Consider the following 10917-nt stretch of genomic DNA (forward strand, 5'->3'; position numbering starts at 1 on the left):
CATGTCTTCCAACAAGATCTGGCTGCGTGCCGAAACCAAGCCCGCCGAGGCTCGGTCTGCCTGTGAGCATTGGACCTCAAGCCAATTGCACATTACTCTGGGATGCTAATTTGCTGCAGTGACCCCGACTACCTGCAAGGCTCTCATGGATGCTGGATATGAAGTGACTGTCGAGCGCTCCACCCAACGGATCTTTGATGGTAAGAGTGACTTCTTCCTATATCACATTTACAATGACGTTTAGGGGGTACTACGGCTGGTTAGCAGTCGTATCCCTTAATGCTTGTCATCACTATACCCGGTTTTCAGAACCTGTCTAACTTGACTATCTCCTTATAGACGAAGATTTTGCGAAGGTATGTGTGTAAAAGCACATCAACCCCCCAATCCGAACGGAATCTCACATCTCCATCTTATAGATTGGCGCGCCGCTGGTAGAGGAAGGTTCTTGGGTGAAGGATGCACCCAAGGATGCCTACATTCTGGGTCTCAAGGAGCTCCCCGAGGATGATTTCCCCCTTGAGCACGTTCACATCTCCTTTGCACACTGCTACAAGCAGCAGGGTGGCTGGGAGCAGGTACTCAGCCGCTGGCCTCGGGGAGGTGGTACTCTCTTGGATCTTGAGTTCCTCACCGATGATGTTGGCCGGAGAGTCGCTGGTAAGAACTAGGGTCTTATGCTTGAAATATTTACCGTTACAGCAGCTGACGTTATATCTTAGCTTTCGGTTGGTCTGCTGGTTATGCAGGTTCCGCTTTGGCCGTCAAGAACTGGGCTTGGCAGTTGACGCACCCTGAGGGCGAGCCTTTGCCTGGAGAGGTCCCGTACATTAACCAGGATGCCCTGATCGAGTCGGTCAAGAAGTCCCTTGAGGATGGTAAGAAGCAGTCTGGCCGCTCTCCCAAGATTCTTGTCATTGGCGCTGTGAGTTATCCGTCTTGTCTAATCTGACAACACTCCTGACAATGTCACAGCTCGGCCGTTGTGGTAGTGGTGCTGTGCAGCTTGCCAAGGACGTGGGTATCCCAGACTCCGACATCATCCGGTGGGATATCGAGGAAACCAAGAAAGGTCTGTGGTCTCTGGCCTTTTGTGGCTTTCGTGCACTAACATATTTGCAGGCGGTCCTTTCCGGGAAATCGTCGAAGATGTCGATATCCTCGTTAACTGCATTTACCTCAGCTCCCAAATCCCACCTTTCGTTACTCCGGAGACTCTCACTTCGCCGAATCGCCGCTTGTCGGTCATTTGCGATGTGAGCGCTGATACGTAAGGCTCCTATTTCCTGATCTTTCGGAATTCCGCTGACCATTGTATAATTTCTCACCAACAGTACCAACCCCCACAACCCTCTCCCGGTGTATTCTATTACTACTACCTTTGACAAGCCTACTGTTCCCGTCACGTTGACAGACGGAAGCCAGGTCGCTGGCCTAAGTGTGATCAGCATCGATCATCTCCCGTCTCTCCTTCCCCGTGAGAGCTCGGAGATGTTCAGCCAGGCGTTGCTCCCTAGCTTGCTCCAGCTGAAGGACCGGCAAAACGCCCGCGTCTGGAAGCAGGCTGAGGATCTTTTCAATGAAAAGGTTGCTACTTTGCCCGAGTCCCTGCGGGCCTAAATTTTGCACTTCTTTGAAATCAGGCTGGCTTCTGAATAAAAGGTTTTTGCGTGTATTATGGTTACGGATGATCCGATGCTTTCCTGGGGACTTTCGAAGATTTATCGATGTTAGCATATGATGATATGAGACTTTCTACTAGAATAGAGGCAACAAAAAGTGTTGTTGAAGTAATATCATACATTATGGAGTAAGCACTCACGAAGTGCAAAGTGCTAGTGTTTCCCCAGTAGCTTTCCCTTGTTTGTGACTCGGGCTGAGGCGGAGGCTCAGGCAAATGGAACATTCGAGTGCCCCTCCCCCTTCTCACCCCGATCACACCGGGCACCCCCCGTTCACTATTGTTTCTCGGCGGGTTCGTTCAGACATCGTGCTCTTAATTCTTACTTGCCATAACTATGCCTGCAGTGGTTATTAGCCTGATTAACAGATGGCCTCGTTACACTGAGCCTTGCCATGCTATTACAGCAGGCAGCAAGGGATCCGCGTGCTCTATCGATAGGAGTGAGCCCTTCCAAGCTTGCAAGCATCCTAAACCCCTTAAATCACAGCTTGTGGACTTCTCGGACCCTCACTGGGATCATTTCGTTTATCCTCAGATCTTCGGAATAATTGATCCATAGTAGAATCCAATGAAGTAATGTGGGGATCATGAACCGCCGTGGGCAACGCCGAAGTCTCCCGTCGGTGCACTGAGCATAGCGGGCGCTCGGCGCTGAGAAACATCCGAGAATACCAAGGAAAACAGCGAAGCAGCCCTGCTACCGCCTATCCAACGAGGACAACGAGGAGTCTTCCATTGCGGCTACCGCGTCGAACAGGTTCGTCAAATACTATTCTCGTGTTTGACATGGACTGGAGTGGGATACCAGCCGCCTCATTACTCTATTCTGGTGAGAACGCTGTCATTGGCGGCCCCCCTCCTGCCTACCTGGAATTACCCCATGCCCTCTCCACACCCTCGGTTCTCTGGGGGAACTGCTGCTGACGGTTATCCCGCTCATAGCCATTGACAACTGATAAATCCCCCCTTCGATCCCATGGACCTCTGAAGCCTGCGTATATGTGAAAGGATACAAGTGCAGGAGGGAAAATTTCGGCTTGGCTCGTCTTCTTGGCACCGGAGTTCCGTGTCTGTTTGAAGAACACATCTTTATGGCACATCTTTCGATGGATCAACCATAGCATTGACGTCGACGACCGCTTCTCTCCGTATCCTTATCCTTATCCTTCTCTCCCTAGCTACACATTTCGGCTCGTATAAGGGGAGATGCAGGAAAGATCAAGCACTGTCGCCGCTTACGCGGCGGGAGCATCTCTTGCCGCTATTGCTCTATTCTACGTCTTCGGCCCCAACTACACTATCGATGGAGACGAGTCACACGACAGTTCCCGCAAGAAGAATATTGTTGGATTGTCCAACCCCGCCAATGACTGCTTCATCAACTCGGTGTTACAGGCTCTTGCAGGGCTTGGTGATTTGCGTGTCTACCTGATCAGAGAGCTCCACAGGCGTGAACTAGACGGTTCCGATCTATATAATGAACTCCCTCCACTGGACGATATGCCCAGAGATGCGAAGCCGGACAGGATAAGGGAACTACAACAGGGAACCATAACCAGAGCTCTCAAGGAGATGCTCGACCGGTTGAACGAACGCCCGATCTACAAGAAAACCATCTCTGCGCGACCCTTCATCCAGTCCCTTGAGTATGCTTACCGGACGCGGATCAGTCGTAGTCAGCAGGATGCGCAAGAGTTTCTGCAGATTGTCGCAGAAAGGCTTTGCGATGAGTACCACGCCGGTGTGAAAGCACGACTACGAGCGAAGGCCATACCGGAGACTTCGCCGTGCCTGGAGGCTCTAGAATCAGGCAATGAATCGTCTCCCAAGAGCTCTGCAGAAGTTGAGGTGCGGATTGATGACGGATCTGAGAACGGGTTGCCCGCCATTATCGACAATAAACTCAAAGAAATCGACCACGAGTATGGCTTCCCTTTCGAAGGCAAGCTCGAGTCCCAGATCGAGTGCCTGTTTTGCCACTACCAGTACAAGCCTAACCAGACCTCTTTCGTAAATCTCACCTTGCAAGTGCCGCAAAAGAGCTCTACCACGCTTAGTGCCTGCTTTGACGGCTTACTCAAGACTGAATATATTGAAGATTTCAAGTGCGACAAATGTCGATTGCAGCATGCCGTTGAATTCAAGGCCCAGGAGTTGCATCGGACGCGCGCCAAAGATGACCGGGCCAGGCTTGAGGCCGAAATTCAGCGGATACAGACAGCCATCGCTACGAATCCAGAAGGTCCTTTGGAAGGTGTAACCTTGCCACCTTCCGACCTCGCCCCCAAAAGAAAGATTGCGAGACATATGCGGATAACAGCCTTCCCCAAAATCATTGCCATTCATCTTTCGCGATCAATCTTTGACCACAGCAGCTCTACCAAGAATGCAGCCAAAGTATCTTTTCCGGAGCGGCTTCCGCTGGGCGGTATCTTGAGCCGAGAATGGTACAGGCTGCTAGCAATTGTCTGTCATAAAGGCAGCCACCATAGCGGACATTACGAGTCATTCAGACGCAATCACCTGTACCCACCCTTTTCGACGCCAGATGCATTCAGCTCGTACGCCCAGAGTCGGGCGACTAGCGAAAATCCATCCGAAGCGCCTAGCCCTCAGCTAAAGGCTCGCAACTCGTCGGAGAGCGAACCGGCGCCCCTAAGCATCTCGACATCGACAGAGTCACCAACCCGTACCTCTCAATTGCAGCCACCCCCGTCACCGACCCCTCGGCCGATTTCGAGCCCACGGGTTTCTTTCCAGAGTACCCGCTCCAAGTCGTCAACATCCAAGCAAAATCTGTCGCCCGTGTCTGACCCGCACAGCTCATCCTCCACAGAGGGTGGACGCTGGAGCAAGTCATTTTCGCGAGCGTCGTTCACAAGCGACCGTAGTACCCCAGCAACTTCCGTTGAAGCATCAGCCGGCTCCAGCAGTCGGCTCCGTCGACGCCGTAAGCAGAACGATCGGTGGTGGCGTGTCTCGGACGAGAAAGTCAAAGAATGCAAGACCTCCGATGTTCTGGGGATGCAGCGAGAGGTTTACCTCTTGTTCTATGAGATTGAGAAGCCCACGCCTGGCGCGTAGGCGGCCTCCAGTTTCACCTTTCTTTTTTGCATATAGGAGGGAAGGGGAATGATTGCATACTGGATAGATAGAGGAGTATCTCGGGAGTATATATACAAGCCCATTTTCACCGACCCATGTAAGGAGCCTTTCTCGCGCAGCGGCTCAGGAATGACAGTTATGCAAAAGGAACATCAAAACCATATTAGACAGTACGCAGTAGTAGACACATGCACGGAATATAACACTTTCTCTATAAAAACACAGTTCACAATACGGGAATCTCCATTCTACTACTGTCTAGTAACACTCACATTCCCGCAATCCCCTGACTGTCATACGACCACTAATGCAGTGCGCCCCTTGAAAAACAGGGAACCCAATCACCTCATCACCGCCTTAGTCAGTGCAGGGAGCCCCCGGGACCGCCTCCCGTCCCAACAACACTCCCTGATTGGAGCGCACAACACTTTTCTGTTCCAAGTTCCGAATATCCCTGCCATCATTTCGATATTTATTATTGTTTATTCTAGTGTTACTACTATTGGATTTCTCCAACACCGCATAATCCCACCGACCTACTTACCGCAACCCTTATCACAAAATTCTTCTTTTCTTTTCTCTCTCTCTCCCTTCTCATAAATTCAATCAATCTGCTCTCTGCCTACTTACCTATTTGTCTATCATCTCGGGTGTAGGCAATCGCATACTAGACCTCACCTAACCGTCTTTCTAAATCGGAAAAAAAAAGGACAAGACAAAGAGACACACTCACAGCACAATGCCTCCCAAACGCGCAGCATCTAGCGCCTCAAAGGCTAAAACCGCGACTGCTTCGAAGCCTGCTGCCGACAAGGTGAAGAAGACCGCAAGCACCAGCGCGAGCGCAAAGCCCCAGCAGGCTTCCAGGAAGCGTAAGGCTGCAGACTCTGTGGAGGAGACGACAACGTCAGGGGCTGCACCGGCGGCGCCGGCGCGAGTGACCAAGAAGCAGAAGGGTAAGTTCATTTTTTCTTTTAATCGCCGTTGTTTAGTCGCGTTGTGTAATTGGTGTGGTGCTTGCTTTGTTTTGGAATCGTTTTTCTTTTCTGCGCGTTTGATGATGTTGCTCCGCGGAATGTTGGGCTAACGGGTATTTGTTACGCTGTGGTAGAAGCTCTCGCCGTTATCAACCACGCACCTACTCAGCGCCTCGATGTGTATGTCTTCGGAACGAATTGCTACGGTGAATTGGGTCTTGGAGATGCGACGAAAAAGTCTGAGATCCCTGGTCCCGTCTTGAACCCGAAGCTGCCGGCGGAGTCGGTCGGTGTGGTGCAGTTGGCTATCGGTGGTGTACACTCGGCTGCTCTTACGCATGACAACAAGATCCTTACGTGGGGTGTCAATGATGAGGGTACGCTGGGTAGGGATACAAAGGAAGAGCGGAAGGTGGAGGAGAACGGTGATGCCGTGAATGGCGATGATGCTAAGGAGGAGTCGGACTCGGACTCCGATGATGATGAGGTTGACCTCAATATGAAGGAGGCAACCCCCACAGCTGTGGATTCTGCTCTCTTCCCTGAGGGTACTGTTTTCACGCAGATTACTGCGACGGATAGTGCCACTTTCGCTCTCACCCAGGAGGGACGAGTCTATGGTTGGGGCACATTCAGAGTGAGTTGCCACGCCTATTCTTTCAAATCATTGTTACTTTGACCTAACCGCCGAACAGGGAAGCAACGGTGTGATCGGTTTCTCTCCCGAGACGAAAATCCAAAGACAGCCAGTCCTGGTTCCCGGTCTCGAGAAAGTGACACAGCTTGCGTCTGGCGCGCAACACGTCCTGGCGCTGACGGCGAAGGGCGCTGTTCTGACCTGGGGATGCGAGGAACAGAACCAGCTTGGTCGGAGAATTTCTGGACGTCTGCATGGCAAGCTCGAGAGTCTCATCCCGGGACAGTGCGCGCTTCCGTCGGATGTTGTGAGCATCGGAACGGGTTCTTACCACTCCTTTGCTGTCCGCAAGAACGGTCGGGTGCACGCCTGGGGTTCTAACAACTTCGGGCAGACGGCCGTCCCGATGAGCGCTGGAGAAAGCGACGCTGTCGTCCTCTACCCGACGGAAGTCAAGTCTTTCCGCAAGTACGGCAAGATTGTTTCCATCTGCGGTGGAAAGGACCACAGTGTGGCTGTCACCGAGGATGGCAAGTGCCTTACTTGGGGACGTGTGGACAACAAGGCTCTTGGTATCCCGCTGGCGGACATGCCGTCGGATGAGCTCGTGCACGATGAACATGGACGGCCTCGTATCCTGACCGTGCCAACTCCCCTTACCGACATCAAGGAGGAGGTTGTCTTCGCCACGGCCTCCAGTGATCACTCTTTTGCTATCACCAAAGACGGTCAGGCGTACAGCTGGGGTTTCAACGTACAGCGTCAAGCCGGACACCGCGATGTCGACGAGGTTGAACGACCAACCCTCCTCCAGAACAAGCACGTCAACGGAAAGAAGCTGGTTGCTGCCGCAGGAGGAGGACAGTTCAGTATGCTCGTCGGAGCCTACTCACCGCAAGTGAACGGAACCGATGCCTGATATGTCTTGATGCGAATTTTTTTTGCAATAGTTCTGTTACCCATTTGAATTGAGCTCTATGTATTATTATGTGACAGTAGTTACACTCCAATCACGAGAGTTTCTGGCGATTGCGCTCCTAGTAGTAACTAGTAGGAAGTGAATACTGACTGTCTATATGTAAACACTACAGGTACTAACTAACTGCTTCGATGTTGTTGGCGTTAGTTTTCCTCGGGTCTCAAACAGTAATTGACTAGTCAGACAGCCAGTCATCCGGACCATGTACGCTGAGCAGTTTCGCCGATGGTCATCCGGTTTTAGGCCCGGAATACTACCAGGTCAAGAGCATCCCCAACCCGGGGTTACCCAAGGCTCCACATATCGGCGGAAGAGCACCCCCTCTTTATCTTATTTTCAGATCAGCTGGACCGGGGAAGGACAGTCTAGGCCGTGACCGGCAGAAAAGCAACGAAGTGGTTGGAACATGCTGTAACGAGAACGGAGGAAAATTCCCGCTGATTTTCTCCGGTGTTGGATGAAGCACGAAAGAAATACGGAGAGAACTGGGTCAATGTTTTCGCAGGTAGCCGAAGTTGGTTGTCCAGTGCAACCGGTTTGAGAGACCTTTGATCAGGGAGACGGATGATGTATGGTACTCTCCATGCTGCTATAGTTATCCAGACCCTGAGAACTACATACCTGTTGCTCTCTAGGTATAGGGCGGAGTACTGTATCCACCTTCCTTGCAGACCAGCAGCTCATACCTCCCTCAACCTGCTGCTGCTGATTCCTGGACGAGAGAAAGTCGGACCGAAGGAAAGGCAGTCGAATGATGTCATGTGATGGGCGCGGGGATTCCCGGGAGGACTAGTTGGCCTGAGGCTGCCAGCAGCGTCATTGCGAGCTTCCCGAATGAACCCCACCATAGCAGGCAGGGAAGGGAACAAGATGGAAGCATCATCGTAGCCTCGGACTAGAATTGTCCGGTGTTGGTAGACTTAAAAAGATCTCTACAAGGTCCAGGATGGAAGTCTCTCTCCTCCCCCTTTTTCTCACCTCTTCTTGATCTGCAATCTGCAATCTTCTATAGCATCACCACGAACAGTTTCTCTCCCGTGGAACCCCAACCGGTCACTGAAATCATACTGAACACATCATTCCCCACCAGCCGGTGAGTCCTTTCGAGTACCGCTTCGCCCCTCCAAGTCCCAAGTGTTTCCCCCCCTCCTGGTCCTTCGTTGCCCCTCCTTGCCCGTGCTTCGTCATTTAAATGTCCAGCTCCGTATTCGTCGCTCGGTAAAGCTTTTAGTCCTCTGCCACAGAATTTATTTGGTCCCTCTGTCTCGCTCCTCCTCTCTTGTCCTTCTTCTCCTCTCTCCATCCATCAAGCTATCAATTACTCATCAGTTTACATCCCTTAGTCCTCAACTACCACAAAACAATCACAATGGGTGTCCTTGAGAAGCTCTCCCGCAAGTCCGGTGTCATCGTTGGTGATGACGTTCTCCGTCTCTTCGAGTACGCCAAGGAGAAGGGCTTTGCTATCCCCGCCATTGTAGGTCTCACCACCCCTCAATTCCATCCCGCAAAACAGACCCCAAGTGACTAACAGCTGCCCCATCACAAATAGAACGTGACTTCCTCCTCCACCGTCGTCGCTTGCCTTGAGGCTGCTCGCGACCAGAAATGCCCCATCGTCCTCCAGGTGTCCCAGGGTGGTGCTGCCTACTTCGCTGGCAAGGTATGCTTAGGAAAACATTCTTGACCCCCCTATGGTGCTTCTGTGAAAGCAAGCCAGAACAGGCACTGACTCTTCATGATATAGGGTGTCAGCAACGACGGCCAGAAGGCCTCCATTGCCGGTGGTATTGCCGCTGCCCACTACATCCGCAGCATTGCTCCCGCCTACGGCGTCCCCGTCGTCCTCCACACCGACCACTGCGCCAAGAAGCTCCTTCCCTGGCTCGATGGTCTCCTCGATGAGGATGAGCGCTACTTCAAGCTCCACGGCGAGCCCCTCTTCTCCAGCCACATGATTGACCTGTCTGAGGAGCCCGTCGACTACAACATCCAGACCACCGCCGCCTACCTCAAGCGTGCTGCCCCCATGAAGCAGTGGCTCGAGATGGTATGTGCTATTGTTATTGCTATCAGATAAGACCGTTGACTGACTCTTGCTTTAGGAAATCGGTATCACCGGTGGTGAGGAGGACGGTGTCAACAACGAGGATGTTGACAACAACTCCCTGTACACTCAGCCCGAGGACATCCTGGCCATCCACAACGCCCTCTCCCCCATCAGCCCCTACTTCTCCATTGCCGCTGGTTTCGGTAATGTGCACGGTGTCTACAAGCCCGGCAACGTCCGTCTCCACCCCGAGCTCCTCCAGAAGCACCAGGCCTACGTCAAGAAGGAGACTGGTTCCTCCTCTGACAAGCCCGTCTTCTTCGTCTTCCACGGTGGCTCTGGCTCTTCCAAGGAGGAGTACAAGGAGGCTATCAGCTACGGTGTTGTCAAGGTCAACCTTGACACCGACATGCAGTTCGCCTACATGTCCGGTATCCGTGACTACATGCTGAACAAGAAGGACTACCTCCTGACCGCTGTCGGTAACCCCGACGGTGAGGACAAGCCCAACAAGAAGTTCTTCGACCCCCGTGTCTGGGTTCGTGAGGGTGAGAAGACCATGACCAAGCGTGTCCAGGTTGCTCTGGACGACTTCAACACTGCTGGCCAGCTGTAAAAAACCAAAACGGGTCTTGACGTTTACCTGATGTGATGTGCCTTCGGAATATGACGAAATCAGATACCAGTACATAAAATGACAATTTAAGAACGGCAAAAATAAGTTGTTTTGTTTGACCGTAACCTGGAGCCATGATACGGTGGGCCATTGGCTGCCTATGTGGGGGTGCTTGGTGTTGTTGATTGACACGGGGAGTTCTGAGAGCGGTGATGATGTTGATGCTGCTGCTGCTGATGATGTATGTAGTAAGTAGTCTGAAGACCAAATAAAGTAATGTCTGCTGTATGAAATTCAAATGCGCGAGTTGTGAGCACTTCGGCAGCGTATCCGAGCGATGACTTCATGGACCCGTGTCGCTCCAATGGCCTGTAGGTAATGGGGTATGTCTCGGGACGTCCATTCACACAAACATGATGAGCGTTTTTCCCGCGCTTGATGTATAAATAGAATACTTGGGTATGATGCTGTCAGCTTGGACCCATGATCACCATCGAGGTCGACCAGTGAGAGGAAGGTATTTTCGTCTATATCAGCTCTACTTGTCTCTACTGTACGGAGTAGTTATCTTGCACTAATGCAATCAATCCCTTTCCCGTGGTCACCCATATCTGTGCGCAGCTAATAGAATGCCTCGTTCATGGGGTCATAGTCCCGGACCCTGAAACCTGATCGAGTTAGTGGTATTTGTTGCTCCCTCCAGTTTCTCCGTTCCCCCTTTCTGATTGTGTAAGACGGATCCTCACAACTAACTATTGGCAATAGTGGTGAAATAGCCGTGCACTGAGTAACTAGATACATTTAATGTGCGAAAAGGGGTTATGTAATCCGAGATATCAGATAGCCACATCAGCCGGTACTTGGGTGTC

The 10917-nt window shown here is 51.9% G+C and overlaps 3 protein-coding genes across 3 annotated transcripts; all 3 read left to right on the forward strand.

The window, feature by feature from the left end:
* Position 1: 1 nt before the first annotated feature.
* ASPBRDRAFT_51745 (bifunctional saccharopine dehydrogenase/ubiquitin carboxyl-terminal hydrolase) lies at positions 2-4768 on the forward strand (the record flags this gene model as incomplete). Its single annotated transcript, XM_067626787.1, has 10 exons — positions 2-62; positions 120-200; positions 340-356; positions 420-660; positions 723-925; positions 976-1072; positions 1123-1270; positions 1335-1604; positions 2341-2441; positions 2886-4768. 10 exons carry the CDS (start codon positions 2-4, stop codon positions 4766-4768), a joined length of 3102 nt encoding a protein of 1033 aa, XP_067483324.1.
* Positions 4769-5486: 718 nt separating this feature from the next.
* ASPBRDRAFT_38459 (uncharacterized protein) lies at positions 5487-7698 on the forward strand. The gene is made up of 3 exons (XM_067623942.1): positions 5487-5745; positions 5901-6403; positions 6462-7698. Exons 1-3 carry the CDS (start codon positions 5529-5531, stop codon positions 7320-7322), a joined length of 1581 nt encoding a protein of 526 aa, XP_067483325.1. The 5' UTR covers positions 5487-5528; the 3' UTR covers positions 7323-7698.
* A 1053-nt stretch (positions 7699-8751) lies between these two features.
* On the forward strand, positions 8752-10048 carry ASPBRDRAFT_115671 (fructose-bisphosphate aldolase FBA1; the record flags this gene model as incomplete). The annotated part of the gene is made up of 4 exons (XM_067616920.1): positions 8752-8859; positions 8935-9045; positions 9130-9432; positions 9488-10048. The coding sequence occupies 4 exons, from the start codon at positions 8752-8754 to the stop codon at positions 10046-10048; spliced, it is 1083 nt and encodes a 360-aa protein (XP_067483326.1).
* Positions 10049-10917: the final 869 nt, after the last annotated feature.

This window comes from Aspergillus brasiliensis (genome assembly GCF_001889945.1).
Source record: "Aspergillus brasiliensis CBS 101740 unplaced genomic scaffold ASPBRscaffold_2, whole genome shotgun sequence".
Taxonomy (NCBI): Eukaryota; Fungi; Ascomycota; class Eurotiomycetes; order Eurotiales; family Aspergillaceae; genus Aspergillus; species Aspergillus brasiliensis.